This window comes from Protopterus annectens, chromosome 3.part1 (assembly GCF_019279795.1).
Source record: "Protopterus annectens isolate FY-2018-M chromosome 3.part1, PAN1.0, whole genome shotgun sequence".
NCBI lineage: Eukaryota > Metazoa > Chordata > Ceratodontiformes > Protopteridae > Protopterus > Protopterus annectens.
In genome coordinates, this window is record NC_056732.1 from 1232232321 (window position 1) to 1232258023 (window position 25703).

The 25703-nt window shown below is 40.7% G+C and overlaps 1 protein-coding gene across 1 annotated transcript in view; it reads left to right on the forward strand.

Annotated features, from left to right (window-relative positions):
• The window catches only part of LOC122797763, a 273418-nt gene that overhangs the window by 152227 nt on the left and 95488 nt on the right, over nucleotides 1-25703 (forward strand). Inside the window, exon 3 of the mRNA XM_044066285.1 lies at nucleotides 3479-3537. Coding sequence (XP_043922220.1) covers nucleotides 3479-3537 — 59 coding nt within the window. The remainder of the gene's footprint in view (nucleotides 1-3478; nucleotides 3538-25703) is intronic.

Below are 25703 nucleotides of genomic sequence, written 5' to 3' on the forward strand. Positions count from 1 at the left end.
ACAATTCATTGCCAATGTCTATTTATATCACATGATACCTGATATATTGCAAGTTGTTTATTAATTATTAGGAAAATAAACAATATTTATCTATGCATTTCATACTTCAAAAACAAGTGACTTATAAATGTTGCATGAGATCAGATTAAATCTTAAATGTTGTTGAAGAAAACTGTCTTTTAAATTTGCACTGTAAGTTGTACATCTTGAGAAATATTCAGTGTTATTTACTCTGCTAATTACACCATTAAGCATATGTTTTCATATTTCTGTTACTATATCAATAAACATGAATTAATATGGGACTTACTTATTCTAGTGTGAAAATCTATGCTTGATTAACAAAAATGTTCTAACAATATATGTCTAGGTATACAGTTATCCAAATATGACAAATTGTGAAAGTTTAGCAAAAAATATAATTTGGGGTTTGTGTGCATTATAATATATTATAGTATTTATGAGAAGACTATTAATTCACTGATTGTTATCACTGCAGTAAATTCATCTTACCAATAACATTGGTATTTGTACAGTCTTAATAGCTTTTATTGTTCATTTATTTACTTTTGTTTATCTTTATTCTTTTTAAGTTCATATAATTATCAACAGCATGTACTCAGTAGCAGGAGATGACACCCTAATGCAAAATGCAGATGATTTTATTCTGCATGCACAGAAGAGGCACTGCTGAACTCCAAGTAAAAACTTAACCTGCTTTTAACGATATATAAATATGGCTAGCAGACTTACACCTAAGCCTGACAAAAAAATGCTTCGGACTGTGCATATAACAGAATACAGTTTGGCATAACCTCTGTAATCAATACTGGATCAATATCAACAACTAGGAATCATAGCTGGGTGACTTACACTAGACCAGGTTAAAAAAAAAAACTACATGCATTCAGGAGTGGCCTTAGGTCAACTGGTGCCCTAGGCAAAAGGGCTCTATGGCGCCCCCACCACACCACCCGGTGCTCCCATCCTGGTCTACCTACACCAAATAAATACTGGAAAAGTGCCCCTGCTAGAGTGGCGCCCTAGGTGGCCACCTAGTTGGCCTATGCCTAAGGCCGGCTGTGCATGCATTCATATGTACAAGTAGATATCTAGACAGATAGATAAACCTCATCAGAAAATACAAACCAGTGACATCATTGCTATCACAAAAGCTAAAAGGTATAACATCACACGTGTGTTACAGTGTTTTTGAAAACCTCTAATTATTATATTTTTGTGCTTTCTGTCCAAATAATCCTAATCTGTGCCTTTCTCCTCTCATTATCCCTCTCCCTCTTCATATTTCTGTTCTATTTGATCGAGCAAACTCTAATTATCTTTTCCTTTTTCCTATTACTGTCTCTGTCATTCGTCATATTATTAGATTAAACATCTTGAAATTTTCATCTTATACGCAGATTCTTTTTTGCGGTTGTATAGTTTTTCTGTGAAAATATTTTCCACTGGGATGTGTATTGTATAACTATACTCTGATGAATTTTTATTTCTGTACTAGCTTTTAGTATTGCTTGAAAAATATTTATGTACTAAACATTTCAGTTTGTAAATGTGACAACTATCTTTGGAGCTTTGCTCACCAGGACTCAGTTGAAAAGGGACTTATTGTTGCTCAGCTAGACTACCCTGTAACAAATGGAAAATATAACAAATAACAATAAATAAATTATGTGCTGTCACTAATGTGCATTTCTGAGGTTTTGCTTTAAACAATTTGTGGTATCTCATGATTTCTTTTTTCCCAGAAACACTGTGATCTCAGAAGTGAATATATAAGTAACAGGAGGGTTTGGGGCTCAGTGGGGCTTACTTTTCTTGGAAAATGTTTCCATTATTCATTTTTTAAAGTTTCACTGTGATTTGCATTTGAGTGATTGCTACATTTTGTGGTTGCAGTTATGTGACTTGATCACAGAGAAGTCACAATTTCATTAGGCAGCCTTTGAACTAACTTTCAGAAACTTGATTCATAGCATTTATCTCAGCTATTTTAAGAATTGCCTTATGCTTACAGCAAATGCAGTCCTTTTTGGCATGACCCTAAATAATGGTGATAGGAGTAAGTATATCCATTTTGCTGAAGCTAATTTCTCAATAGCAGCACCACATATAAACATTTGCACTTAGTGACAAACAGAGAAGTTCTAAGACTAACCCCACAAATCTTTAGTTGTAGCTCAGGAAGTCATAAGCCCAATAAAACCAGAAAGTCATACATGTTCACATTACTTAGTCCTTCCCCTGACCACAAGTCAGATGTATAATGTCATTACCCCTGAGCATTGAGAATAGTAATTAACAAGCAGATGTGTTGGGATATAATAGAAAACTCCAACAGTTACCCCATTACAGATGGCCTCCTTGAAGATCAACCTGCTGTGTGAATACATGTATTTGTTATTTATATACCCTTTTCTGATAGTACAAAGTAACTTATATATTGGTTTACTAGTAGAAAACACAAAGACACTGGAATACATACATGATGTAATGCCTTTTATTGGACCAAAATAGGTTTTGCGATTACTCAAGCTTTCAAGCTAGCAGGAGCCCTTCATCTGGAGTTAAGTTATAGATATTAAGATACACTACTTAAATATTTACATGCCCATAAAAGTGGAAGTAAATAATTTTTTTATTGACTGAAAAAAGACACATGAAAAATGCTATTGTGAAAAAAATGTGCAGTGGGATAAAAAGTATTACATCACATCTGTGTCCCAGTGTCACTGTGATACCCATTTATAGTGAGTGTTGATGATATGTGGAGTGAAAAGAAATATGTTGAATGCATAATTTTTACATACCAAAAATAATCTAATTATTGAAATGATATTTTTTATTAAAATATTCTTGTATCTGAATGTCTGTGTGTGTGAAGGGTTGTTTTTTTGCATTGTTTCAAGCGAGGTAATACTGTTGCATTTACATTGTGGCACTTTTGGAGCAAATATCTCTGTTTCATGAATGATTCTTTTGTGTTTTCACATTTCATTGTTTGTGGTTAACATTTTGTGTCATGGGTTTGAATGACTGTGTATGAAGTAGCTGGAAGATTTCAGGATTTTTACTTTATTTTTGCAGTTTGATTTTACTCACTTCTATAACAGTATGCTGTAGACAGGTTGCAAAAATAATCTAGTGTTCCTGTGGTTTTTGCCCTTTCTGCTTGGTTGTCTGATATTTGTCCTTTCTCCAAATTTATGTGACCATGAAGGTGCAGCCTATCAGCAATCAGAGTGAATGACAGAGAGGGAGAGGAGTTAGGCCTTTGGCAAGCTGTGAGGGTGCTGTGTCCATGGCAGGACACTACCAATAGGCTACTGCAGTAGTGAAGAAATTTTAACATCCAATGTTATGGATAAGTAGAACTTATACAAATGTACTTTTTTGCTTTATTGTACACAGAAGGTTGCATTGGAATCAAGCAAAAAAAAATTTTTGAATTTGTTTGCAGATCCATGTTCTGAGTTAAAGAAATTAGTCCTAAACAAAGCTGAAATGCCTAAAGATTTAGTAAGTATTAAATTATTTCTTTGCATTAATTAATTTGTTCTTTTGAGAAATGAACACATGTAAAAGTATAAAAGCTTCAATGCTTGAACCTAGGATTCCTGCATAAGTACAGCTGTTCATTATTATATCACTGTTGCAGTAATGCTGACAGATATGACTTATCACATATTATACAGCTATGCAGTATGCTAAAGCTTAAATGCTTCTTCTTCACACACCACTTGTCTGACCTTAGACCTTGGCACAGGGGACAGCATGCTGGTTCTTAAGAAATATACAAGTGTGAAAATGTACAAAACTTTCTTGTCACCAGTCTGGAAAGCAAGACTCTGCCACTAGTTTGATCTGTTAGCTGTACAAAAGGAGTCAGTTGCCTTCATAAGGGGAAGGCTAGGTAACCCGTTGGGGGGCCCCTTCTTCATTTTTTTTGCATTTTCTAACTTTTGAACTTTATTCATGTCATCTTATGAGAGGCAGATACCTCTGTGTTAGGAGGATTCCGTGCAAAGATTGGCATACCAATTGTCTTTTCTGCCTGGGACCCAATCATAAAACTAAGTGCTGCTCTTTCTATCAGACGTGTGTCACAGAAATCCAAGGAGACATCTACTTTATTTAAAAATCTAATTAGAAAATGAATACTCACAAGCTATAATGTGAGTCAGTGTCATCAAAACCTTCTCCCTCGGGCTTTCCTTCACAGCTGAATAAGAAAACCATGCAATAGAAAGAAGATGTTGCTTTGTCCACTCCTTTCTCCAGGTTGGAGTCGGACTTCTCTAATGAGACTGTTGGTCTGTGGGCTTATCAACAGTCTCTGTTGAGACTGTTGATAAACCCACAAACCATCCGATCTCTGGTCCTGTTCCCACTGTCATGACCCTGTTGAAGGTAGCTGCCTTAGAATAGGCTTCTCACACATTCTGGCAGGCCGGTCGAATGGCTGATCAGGCAGGGAAGGGGGAACCCTGGCTTGTCATCTCAAAGGGACTAGATGGTGTTCCTCATATATTAGTACGTGAAGACATCCCTGGTTCTCTTATGGAGGTATGTCCAGGGTTGATTCCTTTGTACTTGGTTTCTTTAGAAACTCTAAAAAATGAAAGAAAAAAAAACAAAAGACTGTAAGCATTTTTTAACAACTGCTAGAGCTATTTACATCGATAATCAATAGGAATAGCAAGACTTTTCTCTGGGGGTTCAGAGAGATTCTCCCACTGAACCATACTCAGAACTTTTGCATTATTCCTGTGTTTTACTCCCCTCTGGGATACCTTACGATCACACTGTCTCCAAGAAGAACTCTCATTTGGGGACCCCATACAAAAGCTAACGCAACATTGTAATTGGAAAAGAAAACATCTCTGAATCACAAAAAGGGATAGTATAATCTATTGCATATATAAGTTCTCAAGCTTTCTGCTGTCCTTCCTGTTTTATAAGCTCTGGAGAGCACTTTTCTTTCAGCTTCTAGAACACCAGAGTCTCAACCACTTGAACCAAAAAAACTGACTTCTATATTAAAGTTCTTGATTATCCCAAGTAATTCTACAAGAATCCTATATCCAACAATGCAGTTATTTCTACAGACACAGACAAACCAAGTAAGTTTATATTTCAGTTGTTTTAGGTTTTATGCTTTTAACAATCAAATGCATATAATCAGGTAACTGTTATCCATCTTTGACACATGGCCGATATGGCCAAGTTTTTTCCTAATCATCCTGACTCCATATCTTCTCTTCAAAATATGATTTCTTCTGCCTCTCAGATTGCATGTCATTTTAGTAAGTATGCATATGATATGGCAGATGCGTCTTCCAGTTCTGCTGTCACTGGATCTGTTCTGAGAAGGTTTTTCAGACTCTCATCACTCTCAGATAATATAAAAACCAAACATTTAGATGCTCTTCTGGATATAGACTACCTATTTGGTCCCCCTTCTGTTAATATTTTCAAAAATATTGGAAGAAATTAGTAACATTTTGAAGGGTTTACAAGCAAGGTCTTCTGTCCCCATTCCATGTCAGATCAGGCTCAAATTTGATATGAAAAATACCAAAGGACAGTTTTCATATATTCCAGCTATCTTCTTGCTACTCTCCTCTCTTCCTCCATCTTGGAGTAACACCCTTCAAATTTCCCAGCAAACTTTTTGTCAGACTTCCCCCTTGGAAAACATTTTGCAGTTCATTCAGTAATGGTACATTCTACAATGGCATTCTCTTCCAGTTCTACATGAAATCTCACAAGTACCCCCAAACCAACAACATTTGGTGTCTTCCATCATGTCAGATATTCTAGGCCAGGGCATAGCAGAACCTGTTTCTCCATATCAGAAGGGAAAGGACTTCTACTTCATGTTTTAGCAGTTGCAAGAAAAGAAGGTGTATGGAGCCCAATTCTAGATCTCTTTACCCTGAACACAATTTCAGAAATGTCAAAATTCAAGATGCTAACACTCCAGAAATCTTTCCCCTTGATTTTTTTCAAAATTATTTCTTGTTACCTTGGATTTCAAGGATGCATACCTTCATATTTATACCCATCTGCTTCACAGGAATTTAAGATTCTGTATTTTTGGATTACTCTTTCAATTTACTGCTTTGTTTGTTGGGCTTTCCACTCCTCCAGGACTTTTCATCAAGTTTACAACCCTGTCACAGCATCCTGCGGACTCCAAGATATCCATGCATGTCGTTATTTGGACAAGTTTCTAATTAGAACACACTTCTCTACAGAGAGTTCTTGAAGACTTACAGTTCACTGTCAACCTATTCCACAACCTAGGTTTCAATCTGAGCTTCAACAAGCCCAGTCTTCTTCCCTGTCATTCTCTGGTGTTCCATGAATGCCATCTTATCACATCCTTGATGGTGGTCTTTCTTCCTTTAGACTAGATTCAGTTCTTAACTGATTACTTTCTATCCCTGATAAACCTTTCTTTGTCCATAGCAAGAGAGATTCTGAGAATTGTGATGCAAACCATAGCCACAATAAATGATTTCATTTGCCAGACTGCACATGATCAGAACTTACTGGTGCCGGAAATGTTTAAGCACAGCACATCCTTCATCATTCCCAATTCCTCTCTTTCCTTTTGTGAAGAAATAACTACTTTGGTGGATCACTCAAATAAGGACAAAACCTAGGAGATGTTCATCATTCTTACTGCTGCAAGAGCGTTTAGGCTATATGGGTTGTTTCTGCATCAAGAAAACAAACAGCCAGCTTCACAAACCTATGCCCGGGGGCCCCCCACCACCCTCCCCATACACACTTTCACTCTGACTGCTGATTGGCTATCCCCAAGGAGGGAAATCAGTAGTTTGAGTGATGATTTTTTTAGTACTTTCTTGTTGACTCAAGAAGAAGCATCTCTGGAACTTCATAGGAGCAGAATTTAACTGAGATCTTTGGTTTTGGCAGAGAAGTTCCCATTGGCAAATCGTTGCCCTTTTAAGAAAATATTATTTCATTTTATTTTCTAACTAAAAGTGACATTACTCCTTTATAAAACCTGGTATTTTTGATCAATATCGGAAGTTTCCTGTAAGAGAGCACTGTTTTAGATACTTTTGTTATTTAACTACATAGAGCCTATATTTGTGGAAATAGATGTACTACTTGTGTAAATATTTTTGTGACTAAATTTTTACTTTTGGAAGGGCAGGGATGTGTTTTTCACTGCAGTGCTTGTGTTCTTTTTTGTAACCACCTGCTTGCCATTTTGTTTTTCTCTTAGTGTATTTAGAAGTTGAAAAGGCATGCTGACAGGGAATTTGTGTTCTACTTGTGCTTTTACTTTTTGAAGAGGCTGGAATAATTAATGTGAGTGTACATGTGCTGCATGTGGATACTCAATAACAACTTGCCTTCCGACCGACTCACTTCAGCAATGCTTACCACTTTTGGCATCTCCTCCTCGGCTACAGCATGGAAATTTACTCTGATCCCACTGTTTCCACTCCTGCTGTACCTAAAAAAGAGAAAGAAAAAGCACTTCCCAAGGAGCCATTGCCTATGTTGTGGCATTAATTTATGCCTCAGCCAGTAGTAGGTGAATCTGTAGTGGCCATTGGTTATACCACAGACCACTCACTTATCTCTTCAACTTCCTTTGGCATAGTCCTTTCTACCACTGCAAATTGTGGGTCTTCCAGTTTCTGGGTGTTCCAGTGTCTGATCTGGGAATGGGAGAACCATCTTCTCTAGGGCTGGGAGATGCTCTGGGAGATTCCTTAGAGGGTAACTGAAGAAAGAGACCATTAAACCAGTCAGATATCACTGTCTTCTTCCAGAGGAACTCCTATTAAAAAAAAAAAAAAAAGATTAAACATTGCTTATTTCAAGAAGTAAATAGTGTTAAGAAAGATTATTTTCTTACCATAGCAAGATATTTATTATAGGGTATGATTCCTGGTCGACAAAAGCCATTACTGGTGGGCATCCACTGTAAAGAACTTTCTGAGGAAACAGGGTCTGATGATTCTGATTATGACAAGAGATAGAGCTTCTCCTATGGATTCACAAGCCCAACTCTCTGACCGTGAGGAAAATATTAGCTCTTGCCATCATATGGAGTAATTTTCTTTTAATCTGACTTTATCTAATCAGACTTTAGCCAGGATGAATGAGGTATTTTAATGGGAACAAATAAATGTTCCCCCTGAACTGAGAAGATATATGTTACAAATGGATATACCTCATTCCTCTCTCATCCCTTCTGCCCTAGAGGATGTGTTGAATGCTTCCTGTAATCATCCTGATACCCATCTGTCAGTCCCTAAAAATGGAGATAAAATGTATAAACTGCATCAGGCTAATACATCTCTTTTCTCTTATCTTAGATCAGACCTAGCAGCCATATCCACTGCTTTGCCTGTTAGAAATAGGTTGATCATGAATACAAACCCCTTTACAGGATGATATGAAAGGCAACTTCTTGGACTGCCTAGGTAAGATAATGTTTTCTTTTTCCACTTTAGCTTTCAGAATTCACAGTTATCAGGTATACATGTGAAAGTTTATCCTTTGCTATATGGACAGTCTGTTTGAAGAGTGGTATCAAAGTCACTCAGAACTCTTTTCTGAATCAAATTATTTTTACCTTGTCCCGGGTATGCAGAAATGCTTTCAAAAGTGTGTATGATTGTGCAGATACTGTTTCTAGGGAGACTGCTACTGCTACATTGTTGAGAAGGCATGCCTGAGTATATATTCAAAAATTTGCTGATAAAGTTGTCTAAAGTTTTAGATTCTGCTTTAAACAAAGAGTTATTGCATGCCTCTTCTGCTACCCAGGTTCTCAAATAATTTGAAGAATGAGAGAAATGTGATTGAGGGAGTTTCTAAGATTTTTCATGTCCCCCAATAGAAACCTTTTAGGCCTCCCTCTTTCAATAAAAAGCCAAATAAACAAAACTAATCATCCTCTGGCAAACCTGAAAAATATATGGCTGGTGGGAAATAGCAATATGAAACAGCATTTCCTTTCAGCAAAAGGGGCAACCAGCAGTACAGGAATTATGATGCCAGCATCAGTACAGGAATTATGATGCCAGCATTCACTCTACCCCTAGCCATTATCCCCACAAATCTGTGCCAGAAGAGAATCCTTAACATTCCCCTTTAGCAAAAAATTATCTCATACTCTTGTGTGTTAAAAGTGGTGCAAAAAAGATACAGATGACACTGGTTACAGCCTCCTTTCAAGGGAATTCCTCCCCAGCCTCCAAACCAAACAGAATATTTTCCTCTGGTTCTTCAGTCATTTCACACCTAAGGAGTCATAGAACCACCATCTGTAAGTAAAGGGGCAAAGGTTTCTGTTCCACAAGGTTTCTTGTACCAAGAGAGGCCTCTTGAACACCATTACTACATTTTCATTCCTAATGTGTATATCTTTCAACCTCTTAGAGCAAAAAATCTGGACAAAGCCAGAAATAATGGAGGGGGGGGGGGGGCAAAGAACCAAAAATAGGGACAAGTTTTAAATATTGCTCTTACAAACTTAGACAGTTGATAGAATAACAGGTTTTGCATTAACATACATTTTCTGAATGGTCTGAAGTCTGAAACTCAAATGCCTGACATTATTTTCAGACTTCGGTCCTCAATGATTTGCCAGAAAACCACAGTTTTATGAGAAATAAACCAAAAATCTGGACATTCTATGAAAATCGGTACAGTTGAAAGGAAGCTAATGTGAAAGTACCGTAATTCAAAATGTTGACCTTACAAACCCTGTTACTCCCCACTTTCCTTCCAGGAGTTACATGGTAACACTGAACTTACATGATGCTTATGATCATATCCCATAGCCACGGGGTTTATGAGATTTCTCAGGTTCTTTGTTTCTGGGTCACATGATCAGTTCTCTGTATTACCCTTTGGATTATCTGCAGCTCCAAGGGTGTTGATGAAATGTTTAGTCCCAGTCATAGCTCATTGCAGATTTATGGTATTCACATATTTCCTTATTTAGATAACTTAACTATCTCTGCAGAGTCTTTATTCAGATGTATAGAGTCATTAACCTGGATTATATCTCTTCTAGCCAATACATGCTTCCAAATAAATGTTGCAAAATCATCCTTTACTCCATCTTAGAGGGCTGTATTTCTCGGCTGCTTTCTAGATGCCTCTTTTCAGAAGACCTTTCTGACAGAAGAGAGGGTGGATTTTTATTTGGAATCCTTCCTGAGCTTCTCCAAAAAAAAAAAAAAAAATTCCACAGTCTCATACTTCTGCAAGAAAAGTTCTCATGATCCTAGGGTTCATGGCTTCTACGATTCTCATGATTCTTCTAGTCAGGTTACACATGAGAAAGATGCAATGGTTTCTAAAAGAACACATCCTCTGGAGCACGAAATTCCAGTTCTGACATTCCTAAAAATGGAATTGCATTTGTAGAGACAATGAATTCAGCTGAATACAGGTTTCCCTTTCTCTTCTTAGATGCCAGACCAATATTTCACAACAGTCACTTCAGATATTGCTTAGGGAGCAGTTCCCATGTGGTTAAAGGTGCAAGGCCTGTGGAGTCATTCCGTCGTTCAGACCAAAGCATGCCTTGAAATCTGTTCATCACTTATGGTCACCAGCATCATGACAATTGATTACAGACAACACCACAGTCATGTGGTACATGAATAAGCAGGGAAGCACAAGGTCATACCCCATATGCAGGCTGGTTATAGCATCTTGGTAGGTAGCTCTACAGCATTCCTTAATCCTCCAAGCATCTTACATTCCATTAGGGCAAAACATAATGGCAGACAAGTTGAGCAGGACTAGGACTAACCCCCACAAATGGAAATTGAATGAGGGGGTCTTCCAGGAACTGTTCCTGTTGTGTGGGATTCCTTAAATAGATTGGGTAACCTCCTTGAAAACAAACAACAATACACATTCTGCACCAGGATTCCTTGGAATCAAGCATTTTCATTCACTTTTTTGGAAATGTTTCTTTTTGCTTTTCCACTAATGTCCAGGCTAATTTTATAGATTCAGAAGAACTCCCCAAAAATCACTGCACTGATTCCCTTTTTGGCCCAGGCCGCATTGATTACTAAAGGAGGCAAGAAAACCTGCTACTAGAAGATCCTGTATTGACGAGTAGACATGGTTTTCTAGTTCGTGCTAAGCCAATAACTAGGGGCTGAGGTATTTGTGTGAGTTACTTTATTCTGGCCTATCTTATTCCTCTGCAAAGGTTCATCTTGTGGCCATTTCAGCATACCTGTCCCTAGACCCTCCTGTTTCTTTTCTATTGCGGTAAAACATTTTCTGAAAGGAGGTTTACACCTGAGATATCCTCAAAAATAGGTTGCTCCTCCTTGGAATCTCAGGTTTGTACTGGAGAAGTTGACCATGCCATGTTTTGAACCTGCTCATCAAACTGATTTAAGTTCTTGACATGGAAAGTTGTACTCATCATTGCTGTGACAGATGCAAGAAGAGTATCTTAGTTGCAAACTCTCTTGGTGGGTAAACCATAACTCATATTCCACATAGATAGGATCAGACTAAGTACAAACCTCTCTATTTTTTTTACCCAAAACTGTTTAAGAGTTTACTTGGAATCAGGCCATCAATTCCCAGTTTCCTACCCTGAAACTAAAATTAATGGAGAAAGGATTCTGCATAATCTGGATGTGCATAGACAGCTCGGGTATTATGTTGACCGAATTAATTTCTTCACAAAAGCTGATTAGCTATTTATTTCTTATCAAGGGAAAAGGGACATTCTGTGGCTAAACATACAATTTCCAGGTGGTTATCCTAAACTATTGCTTTTTGTTATTCCCACCTTGGCAAATCCATTCCAGGCAGTTTTCAGCCACATTCTACTATATTCTTGTCTTCTTTGATGGCATACTGGAAAGGGGAAGACTCTAGGAGCATTCTAGAGGCAGCTACATGGTCCTCAGTACATACATTTACAAATCATTACAAACTGGATTTCTTTTCAAGATCCAGGGCAAGCTTTACTAGGACCATTCTCCAGAGACTTCTGGATCCATATTCTTCTCTTCCCAGGTTGATTAGGCTTTGGTAATCAATCCACATAACCTAAAGGCTACTGCAGCAGTGGAAATGATGAAAATAGTACAGTTGTATAAGTTACACTTGACTATAACAAAATATGTTTGAACTCATCACTGCTGCAGTCGTGCAGCCATCCTCCATCCCCCTACTGCTGTATGTAGCTGCAGTTGGGATGTAATATAGGGTTTTTTGTATTTCTAATTTAGATCTTTCTGTGTTATTATTGTGCTTTTTGTTTAGAACTGTTAGGCTCTTTTCTCTGTCTGTATTGGCAAAAATGTCCTGAAGACATCTTCACTCAGACTGCTGATTTCCCACCCTAGACAATCAGCAGTCACAAATGAAGGTGTGTGGGGCGGGAGGGGCAGAACTTTGTGAGGGTGGCTGGTTGTTGTTTCCTGGCCAAGAAAACAACTCATATAGCCAAAATTGTTACTGCACTAGTGAGGAATTCAAACATTTACTGTTATGCATAAGTGCAACTTACATAACTGTACTTTTATTTTTTATCTGCAAAAAAATTTTAGGGATGCATCAGACAGAGCCTGGGGGATTGTTCAAGTGGCCTCATGGTACAGGGGCTTTGTATATAAAAAGACAGAAGAGCCTATATAATCATAAAAAAAAAAAGTTTTGATTAATCCTCTCCAAACATTCCATTACCTTTGGTCTCTAGGAATACTTTAGGTTCTGACAGACAATATCACTGTCATGTGGTACATCAACAAATAGGTGGCACAAAATCTTACCACATCTGCAGATTAGCAGTGATTGCTTGGTACATTGCTGTCCATTACAGTATTTTCCTATAAGTAGTCTACATTCTAACAGAACAGCTTGGCAGACTACCTGAGCAGATCCAGGGTAGACACTCACAAATGGATGTTGAACAGAAAGGTATTCCTACAGATTTTCCACCAGTGGGATACTCCAGAGGTAGATCTTCTTGCCTCCAGTCTGATCCATCAACTCAGAATGTCTTGCTCCAGGGCTCCTTGTAAAGAAGCCTGGAGGGATGGATGCCTTCTCCGTCCCATGGAAAGGGAAATTCTCTTTGCCTTTCACCCACCCCTTTCCTTTCATACAAAATGTCCACCTGAAAATTTAGAAGGTCAGTCTCAAAAATTCTCCCATTGACTTACGTTTGGGCAAAACATCATTGTTCTTTCCTTCTCTTCCACCTAACCAAGAGAGTTGCCACACATACACCACATAATAAACTTGCTCAAACATAAGAAGGGCTCTCTAATTCAACCAAACCTGAAGACTTTCAGCCTCGTAGTATGGAGTACCGGCTTTTAATTTCTTTTAGGCACCTTTATTTGGGTGACATGCTTCAGATAGTAAAGGAGGCAAGAAAACCTGCATCTAGCATGTCATATATTTCAAGCTGAAAACAATTTTCTTTTTGGTGACAGAAAAGTGGATTTGATCCCTACTAAGCAAGGGTTTCTTTTATCCTTAAATATCTCTGTAAGCTGCTCAAGGCTTAGCATACACCTCTGTTAAGCTACATTTGTCAGGGATTTCAGCTTGTCTACTTATAAATCCACCTCTTTCTTCACTGTTAGAGGTCAAACAGTTCTTCACATAAAGAACCCTAGAAAATCTATTCATCCTTCTCCATGGGCCCTGACTTATGTGCTTGAGAAATTGACTTTTATTACTCTTTGAACCTGCTTCTATTTCTTCTTTAAAATATTGTACATAGTAAACTATTCGTCACATAGCTCTAACCACTTCTAAAAGAATCTGAGTTACAAGCCATCATATGTATTGTGCCATTTCTAGTTTTCTTTAAGGACAGGTTATTTTTTTCAGATTACTCTATCCTTTATGCTTAAGGTGTTTACTGAAATGTCCCTGAATCAGTCCAGTCACATTCCTGAAATGTTGTTCATATTGATCATTGCTGCAATAACCTAAGCTATATGAGTTATATCCTGCAAGGATCTAATAACCAGCCAGATTCCAAACCTTCAGGGTACCTTCCACGCACCCAAATGTTAGCTTGAGCTGAGGTGACTATAAAGACAGGTCTGGATACTAACCCCTTCAGAGCTTTCCTGCTGCTGAAGAGTACAGTCCTCTGAGGCTTTTGAGGATTGATAGTTGACCAGGGGCGGCTCATGCCATCGGTCTGCAGGACTGCAGCCCTCCCACCTCGAAATAAAAGAAATACATAACATAAAACATAAACTTTAAAAAAAAAAATTTCTTTTTTTTACCGAGTACCTACTTCCAGCATGAACTGGGGGTTAGCCATGTTCTCTGAAGCTATTTGGGTCCCCTTAGTGTACAAGTCAGAGCCACTCATGTTGTTCTTGGGAAAGGGAACAGGAAAGGCTTCCCTGTTTTGTCAGAATGTTGTGTCCATTCCTGGGGAAGCTGCTACTGCTGCCATTAATAACTCCGTTGGCCCCATTTTTCCTGTCAAAAAGAAACAGAAAACTAAAAATGTATCTACTTATCTTCAAATTTCATTGTACAGGAGTAATTTACTGGGTCTGGCTCATGGTTTAATTCAGTGTACTGGTCCTTCTTATAAAATAGCTTCTGGTAAAATAGAGGGATACCTGTTTTTCTGCAGAAATTCAAGATTATGTAATTGGACAAGAAGATGAAGGGATAGATGCAGGGTTTTCTAGTAAGATTTCTGATTCACACCAAGAGGAGAGCTCAGTTTCTGATACTCCTTGGGTGGGGTTCTCTTCCTGTGAGACTTTTTCCAGAATGTCCCAGTGTTTTCAGTGGGAGAACAGTGAAGTTTCTCAGTCCCTCAGAAAGAACTATGAGCTGTTAGAAATGGAATTTTCAGAACCTTCACCAGTTCTTCTAGCTGTGTCAGCTTTGGAGGATGTGTGTATACCTGCTTGCAATTTTCCTGCTAGTCAACCAACTGCTCCTAAAAAGACAAACACGGTGTATAAATTTTGTCTGTTTTTTTCATTTTTTTACACTCTTCCCAAACCTGACCCAGCAGCTATTGCTTTAATTAATCCTACTGCTGCTAAGCATGTAGTCATTTACATTTATACTGTTTCTGATAAGGATGGAAGGATTATTGATGAGTAAGGGGAAAAAATGTATGCATCTTGCAACTTTGATTTTCAAAATTTTGAATTATTAGACTCATATGTTAAGGTCTGATCTGATGTTGTTAATCTTCTTCCCATTCATCACTGATGGGTTCACTTCCAAGCCCCTCGGAACTGTGTCGGCCTAATACCAAGCTCACGTACACCAAAAACTCTCGAGCTAAGCTGCTACTCACAATGCCCTTCTCCCGTTACCTCAGATCTAATTTGCTGTGTAGCCATATAGCAGCATTTCAACGAGCTCTCAAGCTAAGTATTATTTTTTCTGGATACTTGTGTATTTTTGAATATTTTCTCTCACTCTTTTACTGTTAATATATCCTCCTAACTAGCTCTACCCATTGGGTAATTTTTTTGCCATCATTGGTACGCCCTCTCCTTACCCTTGTGTTATTGCTTGATACCATTGTTGGTATCTTCTTTTTCTTTCTTCTTCCTTTCTTCACTTTTTTAGGTGTTTAGTAGTTTTATTAACTCTTTTGTTAAGTTTTTTGTGTGTGTATGGAAATGTCTGAAAAAAAGGGACTTTGGGGTTTAAGCATTGCACTTCTTGCAATGGTAAACTCCCAAACAGTGACTCTCACGACAACTGTGTTTATTGCCTGGGGGGTTTTCACCTCTCTGTTAAACCCCCTTGCCAGATTTGTCAAAGTTTTAGTCAGCGGATGCTGAATGAAAGGAAAAATAAATTGATTCTGAAAGGCCTTCTTGTTTCCCCTTTCTCAGAGGCCCTTTTTGTGTTGGAGGTCTCATCCCGTCCAGTAAAAGACAAGAAACATCTCCATTCTGATCCCGCTTCACTGGCTGGTGATAAGAGTAAGACACACAAACATAAGGCCCACAAATCTTCCTCGGAGCATAGAATTGCTATTTTGGCTCTGATTACTACTGTTCTGAGCTCTGCTATAATTATTACATTGACCAAAGTCATGGACATTACTGGATTTTCAACGTCGGTGCCACCCTCTGCACCTACCTGTATGGCACTGACCTTACCTTCTATTTCAGCTATGGCACTGACCTTACCTTCAACAACAGCTGTGGCACTGACTTTGCCTTTGACTGCACCGAAAGTGGTTTTGATCCATGCAGTTCCTTTGGAACCGATAACTTCTACTCCACTGATTCCTTTATTACCTGTCTCCAAATTAGAGACTACAGTGACACTAGGTAAGACACCATGGACCTGATACTCTCCTTCATTGGATCCATTCCTAGGTCAGATGTACAGCCCCTTTCTGGACTGACCTGACTCCCCTTCAGGAGTGTCCACGAGGTCCACCAGGAGTCTTTCCAAATTTGATGTGGTGCACCTGTTGGATCAGCTGTTGACAGCCAGAGGGATAACAAATGTTCTTAAGACTCACCCCCCCTTTGGGGTTTGGTTCTATCTTTCCCAGGACTCCAACGTATACTCCTTCTTTGGATCCATCGGTTCCAAAGCCCATTGCTCCTACATCCTTTGTGGAACCCCACTCCTCAGCTCCAGCAGTGACTGTCACTGAGGCCACCCCTTTGGTGTACTGTTCCATCAGAACCTTCCCTTCCTCAGACTCATGGTTGGGGGGGGTGAAGTCCTCGGTCCAGGGCACAGTTCCAAGTGCTTTATCAGTTCTGTCCTCAGATCTGGTGATAATGTCTGCCCTGATCCTGCTTGAAGCTCCATCCCTGGGAGCAGGTCTGATGGAGTGGTGTGTGACCCAGGTTCCATGGTTGTCCTTCTCGGTTCTGGGCTCCCATTCCTCTTCGGGCGGGCCTGCTTTCTGGATGATGGTGCTTGCTTCAGGAAGCACACTGATGTTGGAACTTCACCCTGCTCCCTCTCAGCTACAGCTGCCATGAGCCATCTCCCCAGGACATCGAGAGGAGAAGCCTCAGGAAACCCCAGTTCGGGGTACCCATTCTTCTGAGTCTTCCTCAGATATTCCCACTGAGGAACCTCCTCAGAAGAAGGCGTGCAAGAGGAAGCACATTGACTCTCCTGAAGAGTCTTTGACAGAGGACATGGACTGCGATGATGTGGGGGGGTCCCCACGGTCACCCCCTGATGATGTCTCCTTCAGAGACATCCTGGAAATATTAAAACAGTGGGGTGGCTGATAGCCCTCTAACCCTTCCTCGGAGTCCATCTTCCTGCAGGCTTTTCACTCCTGGCCTTCTACCTTTTGGGTAACCCCACCTGCTGATGAGTTAGTCCAGCTCGTCATGCAGTGGGCTTGGCAGAACACTGACTCTATTGAGGCCATTCCCCGGAGACGCGATAAGATTCTTTCTCTCCTGGAAGAGCATCCCCACTGGTCCAGAGGTTTGCCAGCTGACACTAAGGTGGTGGCGGCAGCCATTAAAAAGGATCTAGCAGAAGAAAGTCCTACTGTTCACCCACCCAACAGAGAATCCCGGGCTGTGGACAGGTTGGGGAAGTGTGTTTTTGCTTCACCAACCTTTGCTGTCAGGTCACTGAACTACCTGGCATATTTCACGAAGCTCCAAAGAGATTTGATTACTGAACTTTCTGGAGTCCTCGTGGGTCAAGTTTCTGATGGGGCACGGGACAAGTTTGCCTCTCAACTTGCCACCCTTGAATCTGTTTCCAATTTGTCCATGAGGCTGCTCTCCCATGCAGCTGAAGGGGCAGCTAGAGCTGCAGGTGCAGGCATAGTCATGATGCCTGGATGTGCATCTGTGACCTCGTGGACTCCTTCAAGTCCTCCTTTTTGAACGCCACTATTAAACCATCTTTCTTATTTGGTTCTAAAGTGAAGGACACACTGGCCAGGTGCAAGCAGGATGGAAAAACTTTGCCTGCCATTGGCCTACATTTTTCCAAGCCTCAGCATTCTTTTTCCAGGAACCAGAGGAGTGGAAAAATCGGGCACAAGAAATCTCAAGGTCCTTTCTGTAACGCACGTGACGAGGATTTCCCTAGAGGCAGAGGGGGTTCCAATGGTGGAAGATGCCCCTTTAGGGGCAGAGGGGGTCCCTGAAACCAAGACTCCAGGGACTCCTTCTCTGGGCGGTCTTATCAATGCCCCTGAAGCGTTGCCAGATTGCTTTCCTCTAGAAGCAGTCTGGGCTCATTTTTCTATGCGCCAAACTGCCTGGATGTCTATTTCAAATGATCGATGGGTGCAGAGAATAATCTCCAGAGGCTACTACATCCCTCTATCCTCCTGTCCAAAACCTACAATAAATCTTCCCTATGTTCCACCCAATCAAAGGGAAGAAGCGGCTTTATAGATAAGAAAGCTATGTCAAAAAAGAGTCATCCAACCAGTCCCTCCAGACCAGTGCAGATCCGGGTTTTACTCAAGATTCTTTTTAGTGCCAAAAAAGACTGGGGACTGGAGACCCATTCTGGATCTCTGCCATTTAAACAAATCAGTGGTACAAACCACATTCTGCATGGTCACTATTCAATCCATTCTCCCATTTTTAAGGGAAGCTGTTTAGATGTGCTCGATAGACCTCCGGGATGCTTATTACCACATCAAAATGGACAAACACTCCAGGAGTCTCCTTCGCTTCCAGCTAGGATCCAAGCATTACAAGTTCTGAGCCCTGCCATTCAGTCTCTCGATGGCCCCCAGTGTGTTCACAAAATATCTAGCAGTGGTGACAGCTCATCTGAAACTTCAAGGATTCCAGGTGTTTCCATATTTAGACGATTGGCTCCTTTCCGCCCCCACCAAGTGTCTTCTGACCATGGCCCTCCATTACACACTTTCACTAACAGAGTCCCTAGGCATCACTGTACATTGGGAGAAATCCAACTTACAACCTACCTAACAGCTGGAATTTATAGGGGCAGTTTTCGATACTCGAGCCTGCCTGTTATCTCTACCGGCTCACAGACTTCAGAGATTGAGATTGCAAGTACATGTGATACTCTGTCAAAGAAAGGTGTCAACAAGGGAAGTTCTCAAGGTTCTAGGGTCCATGGCTGCAGCCATTTCGATAGTTCCTATGGCAAGGTTACACATGAGACTGTTACAATGGCTCCTATTGTCCCAGTGGTTGGCAAATCTTCACCCTCTAAACTCACAGATCCTCATAACCAACTCTTGCAAGCAAGATCTCCTCTGGTGGATGAGGCCAGATGCAGAACTTTGGTGTCGCCCTTTTCAGATCCCTCAACCCAACGCCACTGTGACCATGGATGCTTCCCTGATAGGGTATGGGGGGGCATTTTCAGGGAAAGAAAGTCCAAGGCACATGGTTGAGCTTTGAGGCCAACCTGCATATCAATGTTCTGGAGTTAAGAGTGGTGCTGCTAGCGTTGCAGGCATTACATCCTCTCCTTCCATCTGGAACGATTGTGATTCAGTCAGACAGTATGTCAGTAGTCTGGTACATAAACAAACAAGGAGGAACCAAATCCTACTCCCTGTGTTGAGAGGCCATGAGAATTTGACACTGGGTGATAGCTTCCGACCGCTTCCTTAAAGCAACGCATATCCCAGGGAGTTCCAACGTGATTGCGGACAGTCTGAGCAGATGCATTCTCCTTCCACATGAGTGGTCTCTCAATCCCAAAGTGACAGCAGAAATTTTCAGCTGATGGGGCCAGCCTTGCTGCGACCTTTTCACCTCCCCTTTGAACAACAAATGCAGCAGCTATTTTGCCCTCTTTCCTGCAGAGGGGGAGTCCCTGAGAGACGCTCTGACTCACAATTGGCCCATGGGTCTCCTTTACGCTTATCCACCAGTTCCCTTGATACCTTTATTTTTAAAGAAAGCAGCTCAGTTGAAATGCAAGGTGATCCTCATTGCCCCATTCTGGCCTCGTCAAATGCGGTTTCCCTTCCTCCAGCCTCACTTGTTACAGCCTCCATGGATCCTGGGCACTCGTCCAGACTTAATTTCTTACCTCCAAGGGCTGACTCTCCTGAATCTGTCCACTCTCAAGCTGACGACTTGGTTTCTCCACTTCTGTTAGTTGCCAGGCAGGAAACCCTTTCCTCACCTGTTTGCGATATCATTCTGGCCTCTCATAAGCCATCCACCAGAAAACTTTACAGAGATATATGGAACAAGTTTCCTCTTTGGTCTAAAGAATGGATGCTAGATCTCTTCTCAGCTCCGGTCTCTGTTATACTTCAATACCTGTCTGAGTTCTTTAAAAATGGAGCATCAGCTTCTACCATACGAGTCCATTTAGCAGCTATTTCCAGTTTTCATAATGGATCAGAGGGCACTCCACTCATGTCCATCCGCCTATGCAAAACCTTTCTCAAAGGAGTGTTTCACAGCAGACCTCCAATTAGGTGTCCATTAGAGGCATGGAATCTCTCCCTAGTACTACAGTCTCTCTCTTAACCCCCTTTTGAGCCTGCTGCAAAATGTGATCTCAAATTCCTCTAATGGAAATCTCTATTTTTGGTACCTTTCACTTCAGCAAGATGGATGTCAGAATTACAGGCCTTATGCATCAAGAGACCATACTCAATATTTCATAAAGACAGAGTAATGCTATGTACTAATCCATCTTTTCCCCCCAAAGTGGTTTCTGAATTTTCTGTGAACCAATCCATCGAGCTCCCACTGTTTTTCCCAAACTATTCCATTAAAGGAGAATACTGTCTACACTCCTTGGATGTGCATAGGCAACTACATTTTTACTTAGACAGGACTAAATCTATCCGCAAGACAGACCAACTTTTCATTTCCTTCTCTGGTCCAAAAATGGGATATGCTGTGTCAAAAGTCACTTTATCAAAGTGGCTCAGAAATTGTATTTTCTTTTCATATTCATGTAAAAATGAGCCTAAACCTCACAATATCAAAGCACATTCAACTAGAGCTTTAGCAACTTCTGTAGCTTTTCACTCCAAAGCATCTATGAATGACATTTGCGCAGCAGCCATTTGTGCCAAACTTCACACTTTCATCAAACATTACAAGTTGGATATGGTCTCCAGAGGAAGAGTGGCCATCGGCTCAATGGTGCTCAGGAATGTTCTTCCATAAGAGCCACCCAGGTTTCTCAGGTAGATTGGGATTCTCTCCCATCAGTGATGAATGGGAAGAAGATTAACAACATCAGATAAAGAAGTTATGTCTTACCATAATGTTCCATCTGTGTTATTGATCTTCTTCCATTCATCACATCCCACCCTCAGTCCCCCACCAAAGGCTCCTGGTGGATCTCATGGGTCCTTGTGGTGCTTTCACGGTTTTTGCACAGAAATGGCCTCTGCTTTACTTCTATATGTCTTATGCAAACTTGATCTGAGGTAACAGGGAGAAGGGCATTGTGGGTAGCAGCTTAGCTTGAGAGTTTTTGGTGCATGCGAGCTTGATATTAGGCTGACACAGTTCTTAAGGGCTCGGAACTGAACCCATCAGTGATGAATGGAAGATCAACAACACAGCTGGAACGTTATGGTAAGACATAACTTCTTTTTCTGACTAATTGTGAAAGCATGAGGAATGTTTTGTCTGCACTTTATTCTTGTGAGGAAAAATATGGTTTAAATAATTTATTTTTTTTCCTGTTGTACAAGTCAATACTCATTGTTTACATTGTGTGTATGATTCAGTTAGTACTCAAGAACTTTAGCCATTGGTATTGTATTGAGGTGGTTTGCCTGGCTATATTATTGGAACGTCCCAAATGATGATAAAAATGAGATTTTAAATTCTCCTTTGGATGGAGATTTAGGTTTTGGCCCCCCTGATGCAGAGGTGATCAAAAAGTGTGATGAGAAGGGTATGTTGATATAGGGAATTTCTAAAATGTTTTAGCCCTCCTTTTCCAAATTTTGTAAGGAATTCTCAAACCCTTCATCCTGTTTTGTCAAAAAGCAAAACAAACAGTGTGTAAACAAAATGGAAGTAAACAGACATTTAAGAAGAAGTGGCAAGTGAGTTCCACAAAGAATTCAAGACCCCCCCCCCCCAAAACCAAGGGCACTCCAAGTCAGAAAGACTGTTTAAGGGATTGTCCTCCCACCCCACTCTGGCAGTCCCCTTTCCCTTCCAGGAAATCTGAATCTCCACTTTTCTCTTTGTTAATAGATAGAGTCTAACAAATATTCTGAATATCATTCATCAAGACTGCAGATGGCAGTGGAAGAAAATTCCTCTTTTCCAGGGGGTAATCCCTCGTCCACCAGACCAGACTCCTGTATTTCCACCTTCATCACATGTTGTTCCATGGAGTGATAGAACCAGTTCCTCCTTCCCAGGTGGGAAAAGGTTTTTATTCAAGGATGTTTTTAATGCCAAAGAAAGAAAATGCTTGGAGACCAGTTCTGGATCTTCCTTCACTAAACCTGTTTGTGATAGTGCCCAAGTTCAAAATGCTGTCACTTCACGTCCTGTTATCTTTTCCTCATTCAAGTTTCCTAGTAACTCTAGTTATAAAAAATGTTTATCATCACATTCCTATTCATCCAGACTTCAGCCATTTCTTAAGGTTTTGTGAATCTGGATCATGTTATTAGATGTTCTTCATGTCTCACTGTTGCAGTCATTACATTGGGGTTATCTGCTTGCAGGTAGCCCTCAGTTGGCCTGATTAACAAAGTCTTGGGTCCTGCATCAGTTGATGTCCCTTCTTCCATGATGTCAGGGGTATAAAAATGCAGCTGATGCCATTACATCAGTCTTTCTTGCCGTGCGGTGCCCGAAGCAGAAGCAGTTTGCATTTGCCGGTCGGCCGACTCCTGAAATTTTCGTTTTCGAGTTTCAGAACCGAAGTCTTCAACTAAAGCTAAGTACCCCATTGGGGAAACTTTTTCTTGCTCCTTTCCGATGTCAGTAAAAGTTAATAATTGCATTACTTGTGGAAAGCAAATACCTCATAAAGATTTTCATTCTTACTGTATTCCTTGCCTATGCCCTGACCATGATGTACCTTGCTGTCGGTTTTGTGCTTTATATAATCAGTGCACTATCCATCGTCAGTATATTTTCGCCTCTAAATATTTCGGTTCTCAGTTTAATTATCCAGAAATGTCGTCGGTTAGCCTTCCGACTACCGGGATTCCAAATTCCTAAGCCAGTCGCCAGTACTCAGTGAGGCGCTTTCGCAGCCCCTGATACCTGCTCATTCTGATTTGCAATCCTCTACTGAGACCCATTCGGAGTCTGCTATGCCTCGAGATGCTTCAACTATGGAACCCGCGGATGTCTCTACCTTGGATGGGTCCGGAGCTGCTGTACAGGCACCGGCTTCTGGGGGTGTATTCAGGCCTACAGACTTGCATATTAAACCGACGCCTCCTTCCTCAATTAGGCTTAAATCTCGAACCTTGCCTAAAAAACCAATGCCCGGGCCACATGCTCAGGCCTCTATTTCTAAAATACAAATGATAAGAATGGCTGAAGATCTAATAACTCTAATCAGGAGTAGCCACCCCCCCCCTCTTCTAAGAGGCCTAGGACTGAAGTTGTCTATGAATCTTCTGACCAGGATTCTGTTTTTTTCTGATTCTTCTGATGATCTGGATTTACCCTTATCTACTTATGAGGATTCTGATGCAGAGGACTCCATTCTTTCTGCTTCCCCTCCAGAGGATTTTTCTTTTGGGGAAACCTTACATACTCTAAGGGAGCATTTCCACTGGGAAAGCCAGGATTTTTCTGATTCAAAAAAGAGGCTTAGGAATTTCTTACTCCTACCTCAGCATAGGTCTCTAAATATTCCTTCTGTGCTAGACATTGCTGATGATGCTTTTTCGGAATCTAGTTTGGTCCCTGATTCCTTGCCTCCTGCTCCCAGAAAACCTGACCGATACTACAGGGTCCCTGAGTCATACAAGTTCCTTTTTAAAAATCCTATTGTGGATCCAGAGACTATTTTGCAGGGGCCCAAGGGCATTTACGCATCTACTGCTAATAATCCTACCCCTTCTGATAGAGACTCCAGAGCACTGGATAGATGGGGTAAGGTTTACTCTTCTGCAACCTTGGCCATTAGGGCTTTAAAACCAGTTTCATATGTTAAAGCAACATGTTACTGGATTGCTTAAACATAAAATTATGTTGATTCCTGACTATGTGGAAAATAAAGAATTACAGGATTTAATGCATTCTCCTGAAAAAGTTGGAAAACATGCTTTGCAATGTGGTTTTGATTCATTAGAGGCCTCTTGCAGGGCTGCTGTCACTGGGTCTGTGCTCAGAAGGCATGCTTGGCTAAAGGAGCAATCTTTGCTTGATCATGTTAAAGCTAAATTGTTGGATGCTCCCTTAAATCAGGACTGCTTGTTTGGCAACAATGCTGAGGAAGTTCTTAAAAAGATGGAATATAAAGCTAAATCTATGCAAACTGTTAAAGATTTCTTACAAGTTCAGACTCCTAGATTTAGTAGGTACTGGCCCTCTAAGAATTGATCCTTTCCAGCCCCTTCCAGGTCTTCTTAAGCAAAACCCAGACACAGCAAAAACCCCAGGTTTCAGTCCCAGGGGACATACAGGACTAAGCAGTGGGGGGCCTCCACTTCCAAATCTGGGAGTAACAAGACTCCCCCTATGGTAAACTGTCTCAATGACTTCCTTTTAAAATTTCCAAGCACTTATCAACTGACTGCCCCTTTGGGGGGAAAGATTGCTCTTGATGCAAAGAACTGGGAACTCATTACCCAGGACAAATGGGTTTTAAATATATATCCCAGGGATACAGATTTCACTTCCACACATTGCCAACATCAAGCAGATGGCTGGACCTACCCCCAAATCAGTGGCCAGAGGCCCAAAAACAAGTACTTTCTCTCTTAAGCATGGGGGCTATTCAACTGCTACCAGAAGAGGAAAAGGGCCAAGGCTTCTACTCAAGACTTTTCCTGGTACCCAGAAAAGACAATTCATAGCTTCCTATCCTGGATATGTCTATTCTAAACACCTTTTTGGAGATTCCAAAATTCAGGATGCTGACTTTTCACCAATTACTTCCTATGCTAGACAAAGATGCCTGGTTGGCAACACTAGATTTAAAAGAAGCATACCTGCACATCCCAATCAGGGAATCTTGCAGAACATATCTACACTTCAAAGCAGGCTACACACACTTTCAATTCTCTGCACTGCCCTTTGGCTTATCTACTGTGCCCAGGGTATTCACAAAGTGCCTAGCTCCAGTTATTGCATTTTGCAGGCAAAGAAATATTCAAATATACCCATACCTGGACGATTGTCTAATTCAGGCAGAAAGCCAGGGCATACTTTTGAATCATCTGGCCATTGTACGAAGGGTTCTAACTTGTCTGGGGTACACCATAAACAAAAAGAAATCACACCTGGTACCCGGTCAACAAATTATATTCCTGGGAGCAAGCTTGAATACACTTCTCAGATGGCTTACCTCATGCCAGAGAAACAAATTCATTTGACAACCTGCTTCAAACAAGTGGCCACAAAAACCCTGCTATCTGCAAGACAAATACTGCAAGCCTTGGGGTTCATAGCCTCCTGCATTATTCTAATTCCATATGCAAGACTGCATATGAGGAAACTACAGTGGTATCTAAAAAGCCTATGGTGTCAACATTCTCAGGATCTAGAAGCAATGAT